The 27,175-nt window shown below is 42.5% G+C and overlaps 1 protein-coding gene across 5 annotated transcripts in view; it reads right to left on the reverse strand.

Moving 5' to 3' along the window:
• Positions 1-27,175, reverse strand: part of PPP2R2B (protein phosphatase 2 regulatory subunit Bbeta) — a 416,527-nt gene that overhangs the window by 115,703 nt on the left and 273,649 nt on the right. The window contains exon 2 of one of the 5 annotated variants that reach the window (XM_021702177.1): positions 13,107-13,133. The exons of the other annotated variants lie outside the window; for them this stretch is intronic. Coding sequence (XP_021557852.1) covers positions 13,107-13,128 — 22 coding nt within the window. The 5' untranslated portion in view covers positions 13,129-13,133. The remainder of the gene's footprint in view (positions 1-13,106; positions 13,134-27,175) is intronic. 5 annotated transcript variants of the gene reach the window in all.

A 27,175-nucleotide genomic window follows, 5' to 3' on the forward strand; every position in this document is an offset into this window, starting at 1 on the left:
GGGAGGTCACATGCAGGCGGAAGTGCTCTGATTAATTGGCAATGGGCCCTGCGTTCTGCAGTGAGGGACAGGGGGCAGTGCGTGTACCCTCTGTGGTCACTGCATAGGGGCTTGTAGCTAGATTGACAGTGACTTTGCGACTCATTAAATAAACAGGGGAGTCTTAGGCTCCCAGCGGGAATTAAAATTACTCCTTCCATCTACATAAAACCGTGGCCTCCTTCTTGGGTTCTGGGTCACGGCCCAAAGTCAGCATCCATTTTCTCGGATAGGGTTTTCTCTGTTAAGTTTTGATAAATGAAATAGTGTGTTGGAGTATAGTTTCCATCAAAATAGGGGGATAAAAGGAGGTCTGGTTATGGCCAAACAGGATATGCCCAAGTACTGCTACTGGGATTGGGTCAAAATGGCCTAGTTCTTGGAAAATTTTAACACACTCTAAAATTTAAAAAAAAAAAAATCAGGCAATAAAACAGTAGGTGTGCAATGACTGCAATTTTTAAAAAGTATTCTCATCTTAAAATATATCTTTTTTCACTGGTAAAGCGATATACACTTATTAAAACTCCCTTTAATAACAAGATGATGCTTAAAATATAAAATGAAATTTCTCTTACAATCTGACTCCCCGGAAAATAATAATTAACTCCTATAAGTACACACACACACACAAATAGTCACAGGCCAAGGACTGTCAGCCAGAGTCCAAAATGATGTTTTAGTGTAGGATGTAAATGATTTTTTTTTAAAGATTTTATTTATTTATCTGAGAGAGAGAATGAGAGACAGAGAGCACGAGAGGGGAGAGGGTCCCTGCCGAGCAGAGAGCCCGATGCAGGACTCGATGCGGGACTCGATCCCGGGACTCCAGGATCATGACCTGAGCCGAAGGCAGTCGCTTAACCAACTGAGCCACCCAGGCGCCCCAGGATGTGAATGATTTAACTTATTTTCTTACAGTCTCTTTCTAATTTTTCAGGATTTTCTAATTTTTTTTTATCAGGACCATCCATCTTGAACAATTTTTAACTTGTAAACAATTTTAATTGATTTTCAAACTGAATACAAGATTTTTAGCATTTATCTCAGTGCTTCTGTAGACTTTTAAAAAAATTTCTTTTTAAGTTCCCAGAGAGTAAAATTCACTCTTCATGCCATATAGCTTTATGGGTTTGGATCAGTGCACACAGAGGTGTATCCACTACCCCCAACCATGATATAGAACGGTTTCCAAATGTTAAAAACGCTATGTAAGTACAGAGGCTTAATACTATTGGTCTCTAGAGATAAGGCTCAGCTGGGAACCAATGCTCATTTCTCACTAGTGAGGGTCAAAGATTTTATTTTTTAATCATACTGTTTAGATAATATCACTGTTTAAATTTTTAGAGTGGCAGGAAACTAAACTCATCAACATGCCTTTGTTAGCCCGCATCACAAACTAGGTTTATGCATGAGGTTTTCTGCCTGTGGATTCAAAGTTTTCTTTGTAATGAAACAGGACTATGCTTCAGTCCTTAGTTCAGGAGTAGCATTAGCTTCTTGGTACTATTTCTCACGTTCCTGTAGCTCAGTTCTAGTGACAGAAGTAATAAATATCAAGTGCTGAGCAGTGAAAACAAATGGATCTAATTTTGCTTGCTGATTTTGTTTATTGGCAAGAGCTGCCCAGGGAGAAGGATTCTGATATCATAGCTGGGTTTGCGGGGAGAGTGTTGAGATCAATTGGTTCCGTCTGGCATGGGTATGGAAATAGCCAGTACACATGTCATGTGCTTGCTCTCCTGACCTTCTGTGTATCATAAACACTCACTGACTGATCCAGACTTGATTCCTTTGTCACCCGACCAGTATCTGGTATTTAGACACTGAATCCTTTTCCTTTCATCTGAATGTAATTAATTCTGTGCATATTGGTTTTAACTTCCATCTGGTGCTGGTATTCCTCCTACATGAAAGAAAGCAGGTAGAAGGGTCCAATAGCCCCCGTTCCCAAGATCTTTTCGCAAGTGCTGCTTCCTATGTAATGGCAAGCACAGTGCTGGGAAATGGGCATGGTTTCAATGTCAGCCCGCCCGCGAAGACCAAGCATATTAAGGGCAAGTAATGTGTTGTGACAGATACTCTCGGTTAGCTACTCCTACCCAGTGCCTTTCCTCCTTGCCTGTTTCCACTATAGAGGCTGAAAAATCCAGATTCTTGCTTCCCAGCCTCCCTTGTGTCTAGGGGTGGCCATGGGACTGAAATATGGCCTGTGAGGCACACAGGCAAGTCTGCTGGGGGGCAAGGAGGCAGAGATTCTGGGAAAAAGTTTTTCTCCCTGAATAAAAGGAAGGAAGGAAGGGGGGAGTGGCCTTCTGGCTATACTGACATACTCTTTGCATACTACTGCTTTTTTTTTCTTTTTCTTTTTTAAAGATTTATTTATTTGAGAGAGAGAAAGAGCATAAGCAGGGGGAGGGCAGTGGCAGAGGAAGAGAGAGAATCTCAAGCAGACTCCCCACTGAGTATGGAGCCCGACATGGGGCTGGATCTCACAACCCTGAGATCACGACCTGAGCCAAAACCAAGAGTCGGATGCTCAACCGACTGAGCCACCCAGGAGCCCCCATACTACTGTTTTCGCATGTGATTTTATGTGGCCATGATACATGAAGCTGTAGCAGCCATCATGTGACCAAGAGGTGACAAGCCAAGAGGCGGAACATGACAGATGGAAGGAGGGACAATGTCCTCGGTGACATCACTGAATTGCCAAAACCTACCTCAGGAAGAGCCTATGTCTGAACTTGTTAAACAATACATAACAAGTGGTTTAAGCCACTGCTAGATAGATTTTCTGTTATTTGCATCTAAATGTACACTAATAGACATGTCTTTCCATCTTTGTTTTCCTCATAGCACTTTGCATAGGGCCAGACTATTAACATAAGTTGAATTGGGAAAAAAAAAAAAATGGTTCTTGGTCCTGCAGCCTCTGTGCACCAACTCTCACACACACATTTTCATGTCACTTTATCACATGACCAGTGTTCCTTCATACTTGCTTAGTTCCCAGCATTGAGGTGGTTTGTTTCTCCCCCTTCCCCTGTGTGGAAATGGTACATTACTTGTTTGACCATTCAAATATGAAAGCAGCCTACTGAGATAGAAGCATCCCCCCGCCCCCAATTTATCATGGTGTCCATCATAAAATTATGATTTCAAAGGGACCGAATCATGCTCTCTGTAGGAGCCAAGTTCTCCCGGTAAGTCTGGGGAGCCCACCATGCTTGCTGAGCTGTGAAAATCCAGATGGTGGGAAGCCGGTGAGTAACAAATGCCATGTTATTTCTATTAAAATGCACACAGCTTCCCCACACTGACCAAATCCCCAGCACTAATGGGTATGGGACGACTCAGGATATATGGGTTGATGGAGACTGCCTTTCATTCAAAATAAGTTCCTACCACACAGAAGCTGAGAAGAAAGAATGTTCCTGTCACTGGGACAAAACCTGCCCAAAGGGCAAAGTAGTTTTAAAAATTCTAAGTCCTCCAAATATAGAAAAATCCAGTGGGAAATTGGTAGCAGTCCAGACTTCCCTATAAGGCTGCTTGGTTTATAGTGGAATCTGCTGTCAAGGTATCTACCATCTGTTACTCACTACTTCAGAAAGCAGAGGAGTAATTAACTGCTCAGGCAATGCAAACTCCATCAATTATTCCAATCTATTACCTCACAACATGGGTCATCTAGCACGGACCCCAAAGTTAATGGGACTCTGGGTCCAAAATAAGAAAGTTAATCACGACTGTGGGTCTATATAGGAGATTTAGGGCAGGCATCGTGCCATCCAAACACACATAACGTGGAGTCTGTTTGGCATGTCTTTGGTCAAAAATTTTGCTGTGCCAGAGGCTCTCAAGTCAAAGATATGGCATCTGCCTTGTGGGAGCTAAACATCCGCATGTTTGTGTGTTGGCTCTAATTTCATGTATTTTGGGAAGCCTTGTATGACTTCTCCCAAAACCCAGACAGCCTCCTTTACTTGGCAGCTCCAGGCTCCCCATTCTTCTCCTTCATAACAGTCCTCACCACTTACCATTACCACTTACAACAGTAATAGCACCATTTTAAATGCCTTTCTCAGTCTCTGAACCATGAACTCCATAAGGAACTTATTCATCTTTGAGCTTAAGCTTAGTGTCTTAATATATGATGGATGCTTCTCCATTTTTTTCTTTAATCTATCACTGAATGAGAGCTATAGAGAATCAACACCAATGTGGGCCATCATATAGAGAATAACCTTAAACGAAGTGTCAACAAACAAAACATTTATGCTGGTAGAATGTAAGAAACCTATTTTAAGGGATGTGAGACAATGGGATGTTCTTATTTTGGAATGAGTATTTTATGACTTTAGAACCACATAGATTGATCAGTAAAGAACAGGTTTCATCCTAAAAAGCCTTTGTCATATTGGCAGGGATTTAAGGGTCCTACGAATCACAGGAAGAGAAAACACCAAAAGAGTTGGTGAAGAGAGGGTGCCGGGAGAGGGCATGGAGGTAGCAATGACACACCCAAAGTAGATTTGGAGCAAATAGGTCTGAAATGCAAGGAATCTATTTAGTGAACACCTACTATGTGCACATCATTGGGCTGGGTGCCAGGGATATGCTATAAACAAAACACATCTGGTCTTTGCCTTCAAGAAGCTTTCAGCCTTGAGGACTGGGAAGCAGTGTAAATAGGGATATGGTAAAAAAAAAAAAATGTTGGGAAAGAGGTTGTTCAAACACCCTATAATGGAAGTCTTTGAGCCAGAGAGTAAGATATATTTGACCTAGAAGGCAAGAGGAAGTCATTACTGAAACTTATGGTAACTCACATGTCATCCATATGCCTGCACCCAAGAAATCTCCTAGGGGTGCCTGGGTGGCTCAGTTGGTTAGGTGGCTGCCTTTAGCTCAGGTCACAATACAAGGGTCCTAGGATTGAGCCCTGCATCGGGTTCCCTGCTCCGTGGGGTGTCTGCTTCTCCCTCTGCCCCTCCCCCAACTCGTGCGCATGCACGCATGCTCTAATTAAAAAAATACAATCTTTAATTTATTTTCTCTAAAGGACAAATTGAACAATAAATACAATATGTCTGTGTGCTAAATTCTAGATAGGCCTAAAGAATGAAAGAAGAATGTAGTAGGACAAGATCTGGATTTTTCTTCCTAAAACATGAAGTTTCTATGTCAAACACAACGAAGATGCTGCTAACAGTTTACAAGGTATTATACAATGATGATTTTTCAATGGTTTTAACAAAGAAAATAGAAAGTATTGCCAAATGTGCCATTTACAATTCTATGAATCAGTATTTTTCTTTCTCTCGTATCCTCTCTCTCCTCTTCCCATCCCCCTCCTTCCATTCTTCTGTCTCTCGCTCTCTCCATGGCTGGGAGTTGTGGTGTTTTGAAGATTATAAAAAAATATTACTCTCAAGGTGCCTGGCTGGCTCAGTTGGTAGAGCATGTGACTCTTGATCTTGGGATTGTAAGTCTGAGCCCCACGCTGGGTATAGAGATTACTTAAAAATAAAATCTTTAAAAAAATATTACTCTTGAGGCACCTGTGGCTCAGTTGGTTAAGTGTCTGACTCTTGATTTCGGTTCAGGTCATGATCTCAAGTTTGTGAGACTGAGCCCCACATCGGGCTCTGTGCTGGGCGTGGAGCCTGCTTAAGATTCTCTCTCCTTCTCCTTCTGCCCCTCCCCACCCAAAAATTACTGTCTCTTGGGTATCTTTATTTTAAAACACTGAATACAATACTTTACACATAGCAGGTCAACAGTAAAAGATAGCATAAATAAACTAGTGTTGATTTCCATCACCAGCATGACCCAAAACTTAAAAAATATTCTTTGGGCAAAGACACTATAGTACATCCTTACTGCTTTTTTATATCCACTGAAAACTGGATATTTAAAAAATCCATTATATTTGATATATTTGATTTCATGTTCATGTGGCAATATAGGTATCAACAAATAATATAAAATGTAGAAAAATCAAGATATACTAAGTGTTGGCAGATTTAGTCATAATTCCATTTATTCACTCACAAAATATTCAGTGACACATTATGTGTCGAACACTACTCTAGGTATTGAGAATACATCAACTAATAAAATAGATAAAATATTTGTCCTTATGGCACTTACATTCTACTTGTGGAGAAAAAATAATAGTCAATGAGTATAATAAATTGCATCGCATGTCATGTACTTTGGGAAACAAACATAGCTGGGTAAGGGACATTAAGAATTCTGGAGGTAGGTGGGAAGCTTAGATTTGAAATAGGGTGATTGAGGGAGATCACGATGTGGGTATCTGAAGGAAGAGTGCTTTCTTCCGACAGGGAACAGACAGGGAGAAGGTCCTCAGAGAGAAACATGCATGTGTCAGCAAACCTGTGTAGCCAGAGCCCTGCAAACAAGGGAAAAATGAGATCAGACAAATGAGAGGTTCAGGTAACGGAGAGCTTCATAGACCATAGCAAGCCCTCTGGCTTTTCACTAAAAGTGAAATGGGCACAGCAATGCATAAATGGTAAATTCTGTGTTATGTTCCTTCGATCACAATTTTTTAAAAAGTGAGAAAAAATGAAATGGAAGGCCGCTGGAGGGGACTGAGCAGAGGAGTGAGATGGTCCGATGTGCTATAAGTATCACTGGGGACAGACAGCAGAGGGCTGAAGAAGCCTCGGGAAGGGTATGGCCACAATCCAGGTGAGAGGTGAGGGTGGCTCACACCAAGGTGTTGGCAGTGAGGGTGGAGAGCAGTAGTCAGATTCCGGATGCATACTGAGTCGACTTCACAGGATTTGCAGATGGACTGGTTACAGGTATGAAAGACAGGATTCAGGATGATTCCAAGGTTTCTGCCCCCAGCGGCTGGTATGATGGAACTGCCTTCACCGAGATGGGAAGTCTGTGGGTGAAGCAGGCATTTTGGGGGGGGGGGAGACCAGATACTCTGTTCCAGGCGTGTGAAGTATGAGGGGTTTATAAGTAAAGATACTGAGTAGATAATTGGAAACAAGAGTTTAGAGTTCAGGAGGGGGTCTGAGTTGGGGATATAAACTTGGGAGTTCATTAGCATTTCAGATGATATTTAAAGCCATGGGATTGGATGAGATCTCAGGGAGTGAGTGTATGAAATGAGAGGAAAGCCAAGGGCTGAACTTTGGGGCACTCCCAACATCTAAAAGGTTGGGAGAAAAAGAAGAATCAGGAAAAGCGAAGAAGGAGCAGCCAGTGAGAGAGGTGGAAAATCAAAAAAGCTGAGTGTCACGGATGCCAGTGAATTGCAGAAGAGAGAGTGATCAGTCATGCCAAACACTGCTGATCTGCAAGGTAAAAGCCTTCAAGTGACCTTTGGATTTGAACTGTGGAAGTCACTTTTGATTTTGTCAAGTGCGGTTTCTATGGATCAGTGGGGGTGGGTTTGGTGGAACCACGGAATGGGTTTCCGAGTGAATGGGAGGAGGGGAATGAGAGGGAGTGACTGTGGACACTTCTCCTCAGGGAGTTTTGCTGAGAAGCCTAGCAAAGAAACAAGGCAGAAGATGGTAAGGGAAGTCAGGTCAACAGAGCGTCCTTTTTTATCATAGAGCAGCATGTGTATATGCTGATGAGAAAATTTCAGCAGCTAGGGAAAAATGAATGGCGAAGAAGAGAGAAGGTCGAACTTCTGAATGCATGCATGCATGCATGAATAAACAAGTCAGTACCCAGGACTGGTCCACCCCTGAGAGATGCCAAAAGATGGTTAGGAAGAAAAATGCTATGGAAACCCTATCTTCATAGAAGGTTTAACAGGATTCTCAAAGCATTTAGTATTGCAAGAATTTCTCCTATAGACCAACATATCAGCTGTCCATGCGATCACCCTGGATCAAAGAAAAATCGCTTGGTTTCCTTTTTGTTTCTTCTTCCCTTCCTGCTCGTCCTCCTCTCCTCTTTCCGTCTTTTTCTTCTTTCCTTCCTTCCCTTTCTCTCTTTTTCCTTTTTCTATCCCTCCCTTCTTCCTTTCTCTTCTGAGGCCAGCAGCAGAAAGGATTCTCTTCCTTCTGCTGCTATGCAGCTCTAGGTTCATTACCTCCTGTCGACAGACTGGATGGAAGGCTGCTCACCTGCATACACTTTAAAATGCCAAGTCTACTACAAGATCACTCCCACATGGGTAGGCTGACCTCCTCATGGCCTTTCTTGAGTAACTTTCACCATCATTCCTAATATCGCATAGAAAGAAACAAGTTTGTCAGAGGGGAAAGAAAAAACCCACACTCTCATCTGGCCCCGTGGAAGATTTATAGACACTTTGCAAATAGCCAGACCCAGGTGATGGTGCCAGGAACTTTCCAAGTGATTTGTAGATCTCCCTGCCAGGAAGTCAGTCTTCAGTGGAAAACTCTAGCTGAACATTCCTTTATTATGGTGTGACTGCAGGGAGAGGATCACAACTGTCATGCAAAAGATCTGCTGAAATTAACTAGCTATTTGCCTGGCCTTGAGATATTTCAGCCTCAGAAAAATACCACTATCGCAATTTTTCTTTGAAACAATGATTTACTGAGCTGGCCTACTGCGTGCCAGGCATAGTACTAGATGCTTTACCTGAACTCTCTTCCTTCATCCATATTATTAGGCTCATTTATCGAACACCTCCTTTGGCCAGGATCTGCGCTTTGTGTTTTATATGATGTCATTTAAGTGTCACTCGGACTCCACAATTTCAGTCTCTTCCTCCATTTTTCAGATGGGGAAATGGCTCAGAGAACTGAAATAATTTGCCCACATCTGGAAGGCTAATAGGGGAGCTGAGATTGGTACCCAGCTCTAGTCCCAGAGCCCATGTTTGCTACTTGCCTTTTGAGTCCCGCTTCTATTCCCTCTGCCTTCTATTATTTCTTGTCCCTCTCCCCTTTGTCGGTCATTTATTTTTTTCCCCAATCCTTCCTTCATCTTTCAGTCATAGTTACTTACAGGCTTTATTTCTTAACATGGCAGAGTGGATCTTCTGGGGTCAGCCTTAATTTTTCCATCGGTCTGCTGTACTCCTTGTCACCCGCCTGGCATTTTAGCAACTTTAACTCTTGGACCCTATGCAGATACAGTCTGTGATGACCATCTGTGAAGCAATTTCATTTTTCCCAAGACATTCTTTCTATTACTTGTGCCTGCTGACACGTATGCCCCTTGAGGCTAAGGTCTTATTCACTATTTTAGTCTAGGGATACAGCCTAGGGACTGGCACTTAGGAGGTTTGCACAAAATACCTGTTTAGTGGCTGAATGAAAAATGGAACACACGAATCCTTCAAGACCAACTCCATGAAGCCTTCCGTGAGCTCCCCTGACTGGAACATAATCCCTTCCTCCACACAGCTCCCCCCGTCTCTGGACTATTCACATGTACTTATGTGAATAAGTACATGAATAACTGAGAATGTACTTGCTCTCTTTCCTTAATGAAATGTATTTCATTAAGGGCACAGTTCCTATTTTACTCATCTTTGGCTCTACCAATAAATTCCATATAAAACTTCACTAACTTAGCATCTTCTCAGTGGGCCATGACTCATGTTGGATTATGGTACAAATGTTAATAGAATGCTTCAGTATCCTGTGTGTGTGTGTGTGTGTGTGTGTGTGTGTGATGTTTCTTTAACTAGATGATAAGTTCCCTGAAGACAGAATATTTATTTCTTTAATAGATAACATCTTTATCAGTATCTAAGATCTCAGAGCATAGATGATATAAATAGTGCACACTTGGAACTCTATTATTCTCGACAGGGACAGCTGATTGTTGGCCTATGTAATGCATATCACAGTTCTCCCCTAAAAAGAGAGTCACACATGCTCCATTTCTGGCTACAGCTTATTATTGTTGTTTTAAATGGTTCAGGACTATAGGTTCATGGCCTGGGACATCTCTGAAATAAAACCAGTACTTGAGAAATCAAGTGCCAAGCCCATTTTCAGAAGCACTTCCTCTAAGCACAGCAGATGTAGAGGAGGGGAAATAGGAACATATTTCCATGTCTGTAAGTACTGTACTTTGGGGGACATTTCAAATACTGATTCCAACCACCTAAGTTATTGCCCTTGGGGAGTATGGAAAAGCTGAGGGCACGGAAGAGCCAGTAATTGTTAAATGCAGTAGCAAAATTCCTTTCTATCCAACACATACCAAAGCAGGTTCTTAGCCTTGTGATGCATTGATTATTTCCTGCAAAGTCCATGGGAAGAAATTAAACATCAATATTTTATCAGGTCATAGAAGAAATAAAACCATTAAACACTCAAGATATAGACTTAACGCTGGCCACAATCTCAAATCTTCACCTGAAATTAAATCAAAAGTAAAATGTACCAGAAGCCATTTTAAGGAAACCATTGGGAAATACAACCTTCGGGTAATTTATCACTAAGGAAAAGTTGGGAACTGGCCTTTTCCTGCCACTCAAACCTCATCTTAAATCATCTCCCTGACTCCCCATCTCACTATATTCTAGCCCCGCCAGTTTGCTTTCAGGATCTCGTAAATGCCATGCTTCCTCCCACTCTGGGGTCTGCAAACATGCTGCTCTCTGCCTGAACTACTCTCCCTCCCCCTTCTCCTTGGCTAGCATCTACTAATTTTTCAAATTTCAGCTTAACCAGCACTTCCTGAGACAGACCTTTTCTTTCTTTTTTTTTTTTTTTAAGATTTTATTTATTTATTTGACACAGAGAGAGACAGCGAGAGCAGGAACACAAGCAGGGGGAGTGGGAGAGTGAGAAGCAGGCTTCCCGCCGAGCAGGGAGCCCAATGCGGGACTCGATCCCAGGACCCTGGGATCATGACCTGAGCCGAAGGCAGACGCCTAACGACTGAGCCACCCAGGCGCCCAGAGACAGACCTTTTCTGACAGCCTGTGTTAAAGTCACTCTACATTGCTCTACACCACCCTCTTCTTTCCCTTGAAAGCATCTACCAGAATTCCTCATTATAGATTTGTTTGGGTGTTTATTGTTAATGTCTGTCTCCACTATAAGCCTATAAAGTTCACCAGGGCAGGGATCATAACTGATTTTTTCACCTCGCTATTCCTGGCCCGCAGCCCCATCTCTGACACATAATTGATGTTCAATGAAAGTATGGTTTTTCTAGTATATTTGTTAACAGTTACTACCTCATCACTTGAGTTCATATTCTCTAATATTGTTCTTGCACGCATGCATGCACGCATACACACACCATACACACATTTGGTTTTCAGTTGAATTGGGTGTAGCAGACCTGTACAATCATGAAAATTTAAAAACCAAATAAACCTTCCTCATTCTCTTTAAGATCTTCATTTGCCTTATTCTCCTAAGCTAATCATACACATGAAAACTCATGCACCGTAAAATGTATACACACCCTTCTGATTCTTAAATTCTAGCCCTGTCTAAACCAGTCTCCACCCTGTTCAATTTTCAGGAAGAAAGAGAACAGAACACCAGAGACTGGGTGGGAAGATCTTTCTATGCCAAGAAGTCTGACCTAGTGAACTATTTCAGTCAAACACGCAGTTTGAATTGGATTGCCCGATTGCTGAGAAGGGCTTCCCAGATTAGACGGTTCATTAGTGGCTGAGCCAGTTTCTAGGACCTGTCAGTCTTCACTCGGCATGCCTGCAGTTAGCAAAGTGACAGAGTGAAGGCTGCTTGAGTGACAGGTGCTGGTGAGTCACATGGAATAACACGCGAAAGAGCAGGTTACTGAGAGGCACCAGCCACACCCTTAGGCTCAGGATCCCCGGTGTACACAGCTGAAAATGAGGCTTGGTGTCAATGGAAAACTATTTGCCGAGCACCTTCTCTGTGCCTAATCCAGGGTGTGGTTTTGAGAAGCAATGCTATGAGGTAGTCAACAGCAGTCTCCCAGCCCTAGTTTCAATTCCAACATCGCTGGGCAGAATTCTTAACTTCTTTCTCCCCACTATTTACCTAATCTGTACAATGGGGGTGGTATTATACTGAGGCTGAAATGAGTAAATTTATGCAAGGCACTTAGCATGGACCCACACAAGCAGTAAGTAAGAATTCGAATAATGCTTTACCCAAAAGTAATATAATGAGTGGAGGACAACATCACTTTAGATGTCAGAAAGACCCCATTCAGCTTTGCCATTTATAACAGACATGCCTCTGGACAAGTGACCTGAATTCTCTGAATCTCAGTTTCATTATCTGTAAAATCACATGATACAGGTACCACTTTGGTAGAGTGCTATGACTAAGGAAGGTAAGGAGCTGAGCATGCTGCTTAGCACGCCGTAGGCACTTGATAAATAGGATCATGTGTCATTTCTCCACATGGATCACTACCTTGGATCCCAGAGAAGCAGAGCAAGGCCCCACACTCGGCATCCCAGGACCAAACAGTCCAGAGAACAGCTGCAGTATACGGTCGTATCTGGTCAGCGGGGTTGTTTTCTTGGACACCGCAATGTTAGTCCACATGAAGATCTCCAATTTGTGGAACAAGATGCTTACATTTAGAAATTATGAAGTTGTGTATAAACAATGCAGATTTTCAGTTTCTTTAGAAACCAACAGATTGGCCTCACTGGACAGGCATTCCCACACAGCCACTCCTGGCGTGGGCTGGGAGGTAGCTGCCTCCTTTAGAAGGGCGTGAGGTCTTGAATTGACCTCATCTCCCACCACTCCCTACTGTTCCCCAACCTTGAGGCCAACTGTCAGCTCCCCTTTGTCCTCCTAAAGTTGTTCTCTGCCACTCTGCCTTCATTTTTTATGTTACTTGGCTTCAGTAGGCATCTGAGTTAGCAGTCGCTGGTCTTGGGTGCTTGCTGGCATCCTCTGGAAATGGATACCTCCATGAGGCTACAAATAAGGAAGCAACCCCTTTCTCCATAGAGCCTGAGGCCATTTGTCTACACCAGCAAACCAAAGTGTAGAATGAGTCAATTCCACAGCTAAAGGCTGGCCTCTCCATGGAGCTGAGCACATCCTCAAAGAACAGTCTCCCACCCAAAAGTTGGCCCCATAAATTCACAATTTACTCACCCCAAGTCTTCTCCAGTTCCATTTAGACTGAGGGTAAAAGATATGGGACAAAGGTTAGGGGTGCTATACAATAATGCTTTAGAGCTGTATTTTCTAAAATATATCCTATGGGTTATCAGTCCCTCAAGATTCTGATCCATGGGTGAAAAAAGTCAAAATACTTTTGGGAAATAGCTCACACTTTATCTCACATCTTGGTAACTCATCTGAGCAAATCAGTAACTCAGAAATCTATACGAAACAAGTTCATCCATAATTCATTCATTTAACAGATATTTACTGAGCACCTACTATGTGCCAGAAACTCTTCTTGATGTTGGGAATTCAGCACTGATAAACAAGAATGCTGAACTCAAGTAACTTATTCTAGCATGGAATGAAGAAGGATGCTTCACTCTGTTTTAAAATTTATCTGACTATACAATGTTCCTGGGAAATACTGCTATATGCATATTGTATGTGACTTGCAGAACTTCCAGAGGCCCTTCATGATAAAAGCATGGTGGAGATTTTCCCCTATGAATGCCTAACAAAGTAATCCCACTCCAGAACCCTTCTCATTCAGAGAAATACACAGTTTATTTACTGAGAAGTCACTGAACCCACTAGGGCAGACTTCTGTGGGAAGAACCACAGGCTCACCTGGAGTCTCAGGTTTGGCCAAGGTTTTTTTTGAGAATATCACACAAAGGGTTAACTTGACTTTCACCTCCAGAGTGGAGTGTTTTTCTCTGCATCTAATACGACCCAGTTGGAAATGTATTTGTTTTTTACTGTTTAATCTTCTGCATCACCCACTGTTGATTCGATTTAATTAATTTATGTTTCTAATGAATTTAGAAACTCACAGTGCTGTAGCAGGAACATTTTCAGACAGCATCTGGCCACCAAATGGATTGATTACCTTGTCTGCAAAAGTCTTTCAAACATCTGGGGCCTGATTTTGTGAAACATCCAGAAGCTCTTTCAGACGTAAGCAACACCCATTGAGGGGAGAGAAAGGGTACTAGAAATAGGTAGGTTTGCTTTGACTTGTAAATCTGGATTCTGGCACTCCCCCAACATGAAATCACAATTTGCTGCTCATTGGCACAGTTTCAATGGCGCCAAATAGACCGATCTGAATCTATTTTGTTTGACATAATCAGAATCTACCAAGCCCAAGCCTAGGCTGCCGCCCTGTGAACCCCTTTGGCACTTCCTTCCATGAGGAGGCTCCCGCTGATCATTAAGATGAAACATTTATAGAAAACATTTAGAGAGAAGCACTTTGCTCTCATTCATTCAACAAACATTATCGGGGGCCCACTGTGTCTGGCACTGAGCCATTGCACCTCTTCGTTAGCTGCTCTTGGCAAGAACCCTACAAGGGAGGCAAACATTGTTCTCCCATTTTCACAGATATGACCAAGTACTATACAAAAATAACAATTACTAACACTCATATCAACACTACTACTAAGGGATACATGGGGAGAGACACACACTGGACACGATATGAAGCACTTTATATGCATTAGCTCATTTAACCCTCACAATAAAACCATGAGGGAGACGTCATTAGCATCCCCATTTTATGGTAAGAGTACTGAGGCATGGGGAGATTATGTGACTTGCCCAGAGTAACCCAGAAGCCTTTGGCAGAGCCCTGGAACATAGGGAGTCTACCTGTGCTCTGAACCACTTCACATTACTAGGTCTGTATAACATTTTCTGGAAGACCTACTGTGTATTAGACACTGCCCTAGGGGATTTGCTGCATTACATTTTCATCACTCATATCCTATACAGTGGGTAGTACTATTTCCAAACAGGGAAGCTGAAGCCCAGAAACATGAACTTACTAAGGTCACAAGGAGAGTTAGTAACAGGATTAAGCCTTCACTCAGGTCTGCAGGGCTACAAAGGCCATGTTCTGCCTACTGCATCACCTGCTCCTAGACAAGAGGGAAAGGGGTGGTGTGTACCCGGTAGTGTGCTCAAGGCTGTGCAAGGAAGCCTGCTGGTAACAAGTCAGAGCAGCGGGGTGGCCTGGCAAATCAGCACAGCCTAGACCACTCCAGAAAAAAGCAGATAAAAACGTACAAAACCTAAGAAAGTCACTTCATCTTAAAGACGGAGGTGAAAGATGCTGGAAGTCTCATCACCTGACTGGTTTTTCTGGCTCAACTTCAAAGAGAAATGACGGACAACTCAGTGGGCTGCTTACAATAAAAGCAACAATGAAAAGGTGTTCCACAGTAATCATCTGAAATGTTCGGAACGATAGATACCGACGCGCAATCAGGTGGCCAGGATTACATGCTGGTGTTGAGAAGACCTGGTGTGACATGGTTCCTGTGACAGAGGATCATTTACTAGGTCTGGCTACTTCTCTCACTTGAAAAGCCCCTTGTCTGCGACCATTCTGCTCTTGCCCAAGCCTCTACCTCAACACAGCCACCTGTCTTCTTTGTTCCTTTGTACATGCTCCTTCTCTACTTGGACCCATTTCCATCTCAATCCCCGCCTTGGTATGGCTCACCTCCATTTGTCCTCAAACCTCAGGTTGGGCATCTGTTCCTCTGGGAAGTCCTCTTTGACATCCCTATTCTAGGTTAGGTGCCCATTTGAGGTGCAGCCTGGGCTTCCTCCTATTTCAGCACTTGCTACAAGGGAAAGTAACTGTGTCTCGGTTTGTTGGTCTTCTCAATGAGAGTGTGTGTGTTAGTTATGATGGTAGCCCCAGTGTAAGGGTATGGTACACAGCAGGTGTCCAACACATACCGAATGGAATGGATGGATGGAGGGATTGTGAACCTTATAACGCCCTCTTGGCTGGGCTCCCTCTTTGAAATCTCTCACCTTCATGCTCCATGCTACATCCTAGAAGTCATTAATCTGGACTTTAAACCTCCATCATGTCATCTGCTTTTTTATTACTTCCCTTGAACACTCATATACAAGTCAGACAGTGGTATCTTGGGGATGGGGAGGAGTTCAGTCAGAGGGGGCATGGAGTCCCCAAAGTGTCCTATACCTTGATCTTGGTAATGGTGATGTCGGTGTATAGGAATGTAAAAATCTTCGAGCTAAACATGAGTAAACAATGCTCTACTCTAAGTAATTAATACTTTAGTATAAATAAACAGATCCCTTGAAAGCTCACTGTGTTGACAGGATAATATTTGGACCTCTTTGCTCCAGAGTTCAAGGTTCTTCACTCATGGCCCACTTGTCAACTTCCTTGTTCAAATTTTCTTCACTAAAACACATGCTCTGATCATTACACAGGTCCCCAAACTCTTGTCACTCACTCCCACCTCTATGCTTAAAATCATGTTGTCTTACCCGAATTGTTCATTTCTCTTCCTTTCTTTTGACTTTTTGGTAGCTCCTCCCATTCTGGAAGGACCAGGACGAATCTTCCTTCATGAGTTTCATTAATCTCCCTCGTCTCTGAACCCTTGACTACTTTGTCTGGTTATTCATACGTGGCAACATTTCCCGAGGACTGTAAGGAACTTGAAGGAAGAGACTTTATCTTATTTCCAATTTTTATATTTAGTATAGTACCTGGTACAATCATGGATTCTAAATATGCATGTGTTATGAATACATTGAGGGCCTATCTATGTGCTCAGACCCTCAGCAGTTATTAGCTTGTATAGAGATTAAAAAGACAGGTTGTCTGTGTCCTCTAGGATGAAACCTTAGTGTTGCTGTTAAAACCATGGACTTAGGATTCATGCGTGGTTTCAAATCCAGGTTTTGAAACTCACTGGCTCTGTGATCGAGTATACACTCAGCTGTTATCACGAAATCTCTGCTTCCTCATCTGTATAATGGGGACTTTCTCATTAGGGTTGTTGTGAGAATTACATAAGAACATAATGATTTTTATGAGTGAACACTTACTGAATTAGTCATTTTGCTAAATAAGAACAATCCTACCCAAATAAAAGTCCATGCTCTTAATAGTGTCAGGCAACGGATTCAGCCCAGTGACTGACTCACAGGAAACATTGAACACATGGCAGATATTATTACCAGAGCCATTAAATGGAGATGTATAGTTCCAGGGACTGTTAAAATTGGACTGGTAAAATTGGAGAAGGCAAGAAAAGTAGGCACATTGTGAGATGCATACATGTGCACATAAACACAGAATGAATTTGATCCAAAAGAAATTCCTTTGGGAAATTCCATCACATCCCATTACACAGTCCCAAAGGCCAGAGCTGGCCTCTGATCTTTACATATTTAATATCCTTGGAAAAATTCTGAAACCATAACCATCTTGCAATGGTACATAAAGGCAAGTGTATGTGGGAGTTGTATGCAAAATTGTTGTACTTTACTTCTGGCTCCCAGAATTCTTAAATCATCATACTTCCTTGTGCTTCTCTGCCAACTTTTGACCTTAGGATAGCTCTTTGATTGCTCAATAGGATCTGACAGCAAGGAAGGGAGAACAGTGAAGAACACGTTCTCTGCGCATTCTTACTCACTGAAAAGACAACAGTTTAATAATTCTAATTCATATATACTTCTACTCATGCAATCAATAATTCATGGCAATTCCTCTGCAGCATTTTAGTGACAACAGAAAGGGCAGGGTATTTCTTCTCTTCCCTTCGCCTTTCTTTTTTCACTTAGTTGTGCCTGGAGCCTGGAGAGTACAGAATCTCAAGAAAACAGTTTCCATGGTGATTCTTCCTTTGAGTACCCGACTGTATTTCGCTCTTTCTGGAGTGAATTAATGCTTTTTATTGCTTTCATGCTAAATATATTGAAGATTAGATTTGAGTTCCTCTGCAGTGATACAGTTTTATCAGGAAAATAGAGAGTAAAAACACAGCATGAAGAAACTCTATCTTTTGGCCACTACACTCTCAGAAAGAAAGAAAGAAAAAAGATGTAACAGGGGAAAAATAACCAGTCACAGGGAAAGGGATGCAGGTGTCTGGAAGCTTGGATATGCATGTGTGCATCTCAATGTTAGAAAGCCTGTCTGGAGAGGAAATGATCTTAATTCCACCATATGTTGAAGGTGGTATAAGTTGACCACAAACACTGAGTTACAGGAAATAACCTGATTTTTAATGTACTACCCTCTTCCCAGAACAGAAAATACAAGAGCGCGTAGAACAAGGAAATCTTCAAACCCATAATACCTTCCCTACTCTATTCTTTATTAAGGAGAGTCTTGCTTTCTACCAAAAGCTAAATAACTGGCCTTCCTTACTTTTCAAAATGGTTAGGGGACTCTCCTAAGACTCCCAAGGCACTCTGAATTTCCTGCCAGAGAACGTATCCCACTAGTACTTAACATCTACTGTACTGCTTCCCCACCAGACCCTAAAAGGGTGGGACCTGTTCTTCCTCACTCACCCCCTTGTGCCTAGCACAGCACACAGAGGGAATGAAAATGAGGACAAGGAAACTATGAATGGGTAACTCCGAGGCACTGAGGTCTCCCTTATAAAACATCAATGGGCTGCTACGTCAGAGGAAGAGGGACTCGTGTATAAATGAGAAACAAATTATCACCAACAGCTACTGGTTTCATGGTCTTGCCTCAATCTTCAGGCAATCAGAAGTTAAAGAGAAGAATCGGTGTTGGGGGAGGTGGTGGGCAAAGAGCAGTGCCACCCAATGAGGTTTCTTTTTCTACCATTACAGACCCACCCCACATGGTCTGGAGTCAAGTCATCCTTAAGCACCAAATAACAAGGAGAAAAGTGGGATTTTAGCCAATTTGAGCCAACTAGTAAGCATCTATGCCAAACCAGGTGGTGTCCCAGGTGCAGCGGAGGACAGAGATGAGCACAAGAACTTTTGCCCCCAGAAAGTTCAGAGTTCCAGAGAGATATTTTGGGGGATCACCTTGGAAGAGGGTGTGGCCGAGTATAAACACAGATATCCTTGATTACTGGTAACAGTGCCAACAACTAATATTTACTCATCAGTATGTTAGGAACTCCTTTAAGCACCATATATGCATGAACCCACGTGATTGTCACAACACATCTACAAGTTGGTATATTATTTTAATTAACAGAGAAAGAAACTGAAGCTGAGGAAAGCTAGGTCACTTGCCTAACATCCTAAAGCCACTTAGTAGTGGAGGCAAGCTTCAAATCTGGACAGTGTGGTCCTTGAGTCAGCGTCTTAACAACAAGGTTCTGAATCTCAGGCTCCTGGGATCTCACTTAAGAAAACTATGAAGTGTTTCCCAGTCTCCTTTGCTGTATAAATGACCCAAAGTCCATTATGTTCATAAATCCTGGGCAATCCGCAGGATGCCCAGGATAGCTATATAAAATTCCAGATTCCAAAAGGAAAAGCATGTTTTGTGGCTAAGTAGATGTGTGAACAAAGTAAAGTACACGTCCTTCTAACTCTAACATATACTATGGCTCTGGTTCAGGGAGATGTTTCCACAAGGGACCAAATGCTGGAGGGCTGGGGGTAACGTTTAGTGCTGGAAACTGACATACTCCAGTTGCGAGGTGGCTCTACAAAGGGGCCCTCTTGGAACTCATTTTCTAAAGTACCTTTGAGGAAATACAAAATCCACTAACTGTAGACTAAATTTCACTCCAGAGAACACAGTGGCCAGAACAAGCTCTCGGTGTATTAGCTCAGAGACACTTCCCTTCATTGCAAAGACTGTGGATCCCCTCAACTATGGTAAACATACTCATTAAATAAAAAAGGACAGGAAGGAAGTGTATGAAGCCTCAGTGTATAAGATTCTAAGGCTTTAAGTTTTGCTTTTGCCTCGTTGAGATAAATGTCTCAGTTTTCTGTAATGGGCACGTATAATTTTGAGTATTACAAAATAACTCACTTAAAAAAATGCAATGACTCTGAACAAAAGGAAAACAAAGATGGAGGAGAAAGACATTGATTTAATGACTGTTATCTCTTAGAGTTCAGAATTAGGAAGGAAAAAAAGGTTTAACCTCCAGCATTATCTGTCCCACTGCATGACTCCCATACATGGAATATTTTGAAATGAGACTCTTCTTCCATAGTTAGTAACAAGAATTATTACTTACTAGGCAGTGAAAAGTGGAAGTGTGTTTGTTTGTTTTCATCAAGGCACAGAATGGGGCTCAGAGATCATGTTCTTCCCACACTCCGTATCTCAGAGTTAACCAATCCCTTTGGGTCTGCTGGACTCCAGAGCCTGCTGGTTAACACTGCTCTCCTGCCCTTCCCAACTGGACCAAGTCATGCTCCAACATGTGTGTAAGATTAACTTTCATCATTAGAAAGAACAGCCTGAAGAGTCATGGGGAGTCTGATCATGAAATGCAGGCAGAGACAGTCTCCGCATTTTCAGAAGAAACTGATGTGGTCTTTGAGGCACTTAGTGGAAAGGGGGAGGGAGAAAGCTCTAGGCGCTTCCAAGGTGTGAGTTTGGAAAGAAAAACACAGATTAGATGTGTCTTCCTGCCGGAGCTACAGGCAGGCCAGCCGGGTCCTTTTCCAATTGCCTCTTTATTAGTGAATCCAACAATCATATTTTGCTAATCTTCTCATAAGTAAAATATCATACATATCACAAAGACATCCCTGATGGCAGACTGTGCTCCAAGTTAGCTAGAATGGATGAAGGGAGAACAGGGCACTTTCAGGTAGATGTAATTATTGTAATTACCGGCATTGTAAATGTCTGCAAAACCTGCAGGATGGCTGGGTCCTTGCTGTTCAGTGCATCCCCAGGAACACAGTCTGCTGCTGGGACTTTGCAGGGTCTTACGGTATCTGTTTAGGGGCTCTCTTTTTATAGTACTTGGCAGAAAAATAAAATTATTTTGCCAGAGACTTTATACCATACTATATCTGCTGCTAAATAATTAGCATCTCAGATAGCAGAGAGAAGGTCAAATTGCATTTCTGAATATTCTCCTCTCCCTCTTCATTTTCCCTGGCCTCCCAGAGAGGATAACTGAGTAATTAAGAGCTTGGCTTTGAAGTCAGATGGACCTGGGGTCAAAGCACAGTTCTGCCACATATTAACTGTAAGATCTTGGGAGTGTCAGTCACTCTTATTCCCAATTTCCTCCTCGGTAAACAGTGAAGAAAATCTTGCCTGTTTTACAGCTTAGTTGTGAGGATTCAATGAGATAATGCAAATAAAGGAGCTAGCACCAGGCTTGGCATCTGATGAGTCTTTAATAAAGGTTAGAAAACAGGGGGAAGAAATGGGACGTGAGGGACAAAGATGGGGGGTGGGGCAGTGTGTGTATGTTCATTGAGATTTTTTATCTTTCTTTCCTCCATGAGAAGTTTATCATCTCACAATGACTTCCAACTCATCTATCCATATCGTAGGCTGTAGCTTTCTTTTCTCCCACAAAGTTAGAACCATAAATATCTCCCACTGATGTGATGATTAAGATAAGGTCCAAGGACTCTTTCCTCATTTACTGTTTAAAAACAACCTTTTGTGGAGATTTTTGATGGATTGCAGGGATATTTCTGACTCAGGCCTCCTGGCAAAGTCCCTGATGCTGACTCATTCATTACTCGGGGAGAGAAGGAGGCAGCTGAAAGCATCATTCATTTATTCTGTTTCTCAGTTACGGTGAAAGGTCAGAGGTAAGCCACTCAGCTCAGGGCTCAGTATGAGAATCAGAATTTCAATAACGTCTCTTGACCACAAGAGAAAAAAGAATTTTAACAAACATACACTCATGAAAAGGTTTGCAAAGTCCCGCTTAACACAAATGCCCCAGCAGCGCTGAGTGATAATACTCTGTGTGGTGCCTCGGGCTCTCAGCTCCAAACTCACAGAAACTCCCGCTCCTCTGCAGAGGAAGTGAAAACCAAGTGACAGTTGACAGACAGGGAGGACAGACAGAAATAGAAAGGAGGCAGGATTCGGAATTTCCACAGCGACTCAGGCCTTGAAATGAAGGATGAAGAGCAACCTTGCAGACATAGAAGGGGAAATAGAATAGATTTCCTAAAACAAGAATAATAAAATTGATGGTTATTACATTGCATAGTAACAGCATCCCTAACACCACCACCATCACACTATAATCACCACTAAAGACAACATCGATAAAATTTACTAAATACAAGTTCGGGGGGGCCTGCGTGGCTCAGTTGGTTAGGCAGCTGCCTTCGGCTCAGGTCATGATCTCAGGGTCCTGGGATTGAGCCCCACATCAGGCTCCCTGCTGGGGGAGGGGTCTGCTTCTTCCGCTGCCTCTGTCCCCACACCCCCCACCCCGCCACCTCCAGGCTCGTGCTCTTTTTTCTCTCAAATAGTAAAATCTTAAAAAAAAAAAGTTCAGAAATATGCAAAAGTACTAAGAACTAGCACTTCTTTGAGTACTTTGAGTCAGGGATGGGGCTACAGAGTCTAAATCTATCCTTTCATTTCATCCTCAAGCATACTACAAGATTGGTTCTACTCCTACACAAACTTACAGCTGGGGAACTTGATTGAGGCTTAGAAAGTACATAACTCGCTCACGACCACACAGTTAACCTACGAAAATGGTTTCTAAAGCCCATTTTCTGCCACACTGCTTCAGCAAAGCCAAGTTGTGTTGAAAGCTCTGTTCAGTGCCTGTAAATTACTGACATATACATACCATAAAAATCATTTTGAAGTACTCCTCATTACTCTTGGCTCTAAGTATAGGATATGGGAGAAAGTCTGGGCCCAATGTGGACTTCCAGGCCACTGTGAGCCCTTGGCATTGCTTCCCTTACAAATGTCTATCAGTGGGGCCACTGTTTCATACTTTATAAACCATAGACAAGTAGCAAGTAGCACATTCAGTGCAAGTTATATGGCAACACAGGATAAAATGTATTTCCAAAGCACAGGGCTGGGTGGTACAAAAAATTATAATGGCATTTATAGGATTGCTGAAGTTTACTTGAGGTCAATGTCAACAAATATTTTTGCAAGATATGAAACTGGAGGGGGGACAGCTGTCTAGTTTCAATGCAGCAGATGCTCCCAACAGAGCCACCTTTGCCCCATATTTTAAATAAAGGAATAACTTCTCTAGAGCCCATCCATCAACATTTGGTTTTCAGCAAGATGGCCTAATAAAGTGGACATACCAAGGCTTAAAAGACCAGAGAGACAAGATGATAGGATACTGAGTCCTTGAGTGAAGGCTGTTCTTTTTTTTTTTTTTTTGAAGATTTTATTTATTTATTTGAGAGAGAGAGAATGAGAGAGAGAGCACATGAGAAGGGAGAGGGTCAGAGGGAGAAGCAGACTCCCTGCCGAGCAGAGAGCCCGATGCAGGACTCGATGCGGGACTCGATCCCGGGACTCCAGGATCATGACCTGAGCTGAAGGCAGTCGCTCAATGACTGAGCCACCCAGGCGCCCAAGGCTGCTCTTTCTAAGTTTGGACTAGAGCTTTAGAGCAAACCTCCATCAGGCAAGCCTGGAGTTGGCATCCAGGTTGAGAAGGGCAGGCATAGATCTGGGGCAGGGAAAGTAAAGCAGGAACACACATACACACATACACACACACACGCGCACACACACACACGCACGCATGCACGCACAGACCCTTGTTCTCATAGCAGTATAAGTTATAATTACTATCATGGGTGAATTCTGCTTGCCAGGGCCCTACCTCAAGGTCTTTGCAACATACTGGTTGGATAGTACTGATCTTCTGTATTGGATTTACTTTCAATCATGACAACAACAATAATAGTAGTAATAGTAGTGGCGATGGTGGGACTAGCAGTAAAAGCAGTAGGAGCAGTGGTAACAACAGCTAACGTACATAAGCATTCCCAGGCACTGTTTTAAGGGGTTTATACATATTACCTCATAGGGTTGTTGCTAAGGTAAATGAATTAGGTACTATTATTATTCCCCCTTTTAATAGAGGGAGAAATGTATTGAGTATGGTATCTCACTTGCTCCTCCAAATTACTTATGTTGGTACTCCACTAGCCCCATTTTACAGATGAAGAAACTGAGGCACGGAATGGTTACATGCTCAGAGTCCCACAGCTAATAGGTGAAAGAGCTGGAATTCTCCCCCCAGGTCTGCTTGATTTCAAAGGTCACGTACTTACCTGCTATCCTGTCAGTATCAGTATTCCCTCTGATCGCATGGCCATATCCTACCCTGCCCTCCCAGCCTCCAATCCTTCTTTCTCTCACTCTCTGCCTGTTCTAGTAGACTGAGAGGCAACGTGTCTACTTGCTCAGCTACCACATGGGATGAAAATCAATGCCTAACTCAAAGGTATGGTGTGACCACTGAAATCCTACAATATATGGAAAGGGTTTGCACAGTACCTCCCACATAAAGACCCAATACCGATTACTGGAATCAGATCACGGCTCTCACCACCCTACCTGCTCCCTGCCTTTCCTTCTCAGGTCCCAAAGGAAGCTGAGGATGTATTTCCAAGCAGAGGAAGTAAGAGGGCCAAGGGTTCACATGTGAGAGGTGAACTGAACCGATGAGAGGCAAGGGAGGGGGGGAGCAGCTTTGGATCTCATTGCTGGGAACCCTCATCTTTTTCATTATTTGTATAAATCACTTGACTGTGAAAGCACCACACACCAAAGCCTCCGAGTGTGCTGCTGATAATAAGTTGGGTAGCACAATAAATAGTAAGGGAAACCAGGCTGCCACATGAAGAAGGATTTAGATCATTTAAATCCTAGGCTATGGGTTGTCAAATCCAGTTTAATACTGGTAAGTGTGGGATAATAACTCATAGCAAACACTCCTCCCATCCCCAACCCTCCAGCCACAGCCCTTCCAACTACTTCTCTCACCCCCTGCAAACAGAAAGAGCAGCCCAAGGGGATTTGCAGAATGAAAAGGGATGGTATATACTGACCAGAAATGAGCCCAAGTTATTACATAATAATCCCAGATGCCTCAGCTTGGGCTTAGAGCAAATACGAACAGCTAATAGAAAGCTGCAAGGTTCGATTAGCTGTGAAAGAGATTCTAAATCAGAGCAGGTTTTATACTATTAAATTGGATGGGGAAAAGGAGTCTCATGGTTGGATATATTGGAGAGATGGAAAGGATTAGGGGAACACAGAGCCATGAGCATTGCTGGCTGGCTAAGGAGTGGCCTCAGGGTGGAGTCAACTCGGAGGGCATTAATGTCAAAGCACGAGACAATTTAGTCATCTGAACGGCCCATTCTCAGTAGACCTGGTCATCCTTACAGGACTCAGACCTACATTCAGAGGCATGGCCTTGAGGGTGACAGAAGTAGGATTCTACTTGGTAACACTGGAATCTCAGCAAATGGAATAATTAGTCATTGCTTGATGTGATGATGATGAATTATTTCATTAATTCAACAAATATTTATTGGACACCAAATATGTGGCAGGCATCGTTCTGGAGAGGAAGATATATCACTAAACAAAACAGACGAGGGAGGGGGGTGGGAGGATGGGTTAGCTTGGTGATGGGTATTAAAGAGGGCACATTCTGCATGGAGCACTGGGTGTCATGCACAAACAATGATCATGGAACACTACATCTATAACTAATGATGTAATGTATGGTGATTAACATAATAAAAAATTAAAAAAAAACCCCAAAAAACAGACGTGACAGCAGCAATACCAGCAACTGAGCATTCACACCATGCCACGTTCTTCACGTGCATTAGATCCTTCAGGCCTCACAACAATCCAGTGCTTCAGTTACTGTTTTGAACTGAACTCCTACGTTGAAGCCCTAACCCACAATGTGATGGCATTTGGAAGTGGGGTCTTCGGGAGGTGGTCAAGTTTAGATAAGGTCGTGAGGATGGGGCCCTCATGATGGGATTAGTGCCCTCACAGGAGGAGATACCAGATACTGGCACAGAATAGAGAGCCCAGAAATAAACCCACACTTATATGGTCAATTAATCTACAACAAAGGAGACAAGAATATACAAACAGGAAAATATAGTCTCTTCCATAAATGGTGTTGGGAAAACTGGACAGCCACATGCAAAAGAATGGAACTGGACCACTTTCTTTCACCATAGACAAAAATAAATGCAAAATGGGTGAAAGACCTAAATGTGAGACCTGAACCCATAAAAATCCTAGAAGAGAGCACAGGCAGTAATTTCTTTGATATCAGTCGTAGCAACATTTTTCTAGATATGTCTCCTGAGGCAAGAGAAACAAAACCAAAAATAAACTATTGGGCCTATGTCAACATAAAAAACTTTTGTATAGGGAAAGAAACCATCAATAAAATGAAAAGACAACCTAACGAATGGGACAAGATGTTTGCAAATGATATACCCAATAAAGGGTTAATATCCAAAATATATGAAGAACTTATACAACTCAACACCAAGAAAGCAAACTATCTAATTAAAAAATGGGCAGAGGACTTAGACATTCTTCCAAAGACATAGATGTCAAACATGCTCAATATCACTAACTATCAGGAAAATACAAATGAAAATCACAATGAGATATCACCTCCCACCTGTCAGAATGGCTAGTATCAAAAACACAAGAAATAACAAGTGTTGGTGAGAATGTGGAGAGAAAGGAAGCCTCATACACTGTTGGTGGGAATGCAAACTGGGACAGCCACTGTGGAAAACACTATGGAGGGTCCTCAAAAAATTAAAAATAGGAATATCATACAATCTAATAATTCTGCTACAGAGCATTTACCCAAAGAAAATGAGAACACTACTTTAAAAAGATATATGCACCCCTCTGTTTATTGCAGCACTATTTACAATAGCCAAGATATTGAAGCAACCCAAGTGCCCACTGATGGATGGATAAAGACACACACACACACACACACAATGAAATACTACTCAGCCACAAAAAAAGAATGAAATCTTGCCATTTGTGACAACATGGATGGACCTAGAAAGTATTATGCTAAGTGAAGTAAGTCACACAGAGAAAGACAAATACTGTATTATTTCACTTACATGAGGAATCTAAAAAACAAATCAACAAAAACCAAAAAAGCAGAAACAGACCCATAATTACAGAGAACAAACGGGTAGTTGCTGGCTGGGGTATGAGGGTGGTGGATGGGCAAAAGGGAGGAAGAGGAGGGGCAGGGTGC

The sequence above is a fragment of the Neomonachus schauinslandi genome, chromosome 7 (genome assembly GCF_002201575.2).
Source record: "Neomonachus schauinslandi chromosome 7, ASM220157v2, whole genome shotgun sequence".
Classification (NCBI taxonomy): domain Eukaryota; kingdom Metazoa; phylum Chordata; class Mammalia; order Carnivora; family Phocidae; genus Neomonachus; species Neomonachus schauinslandi.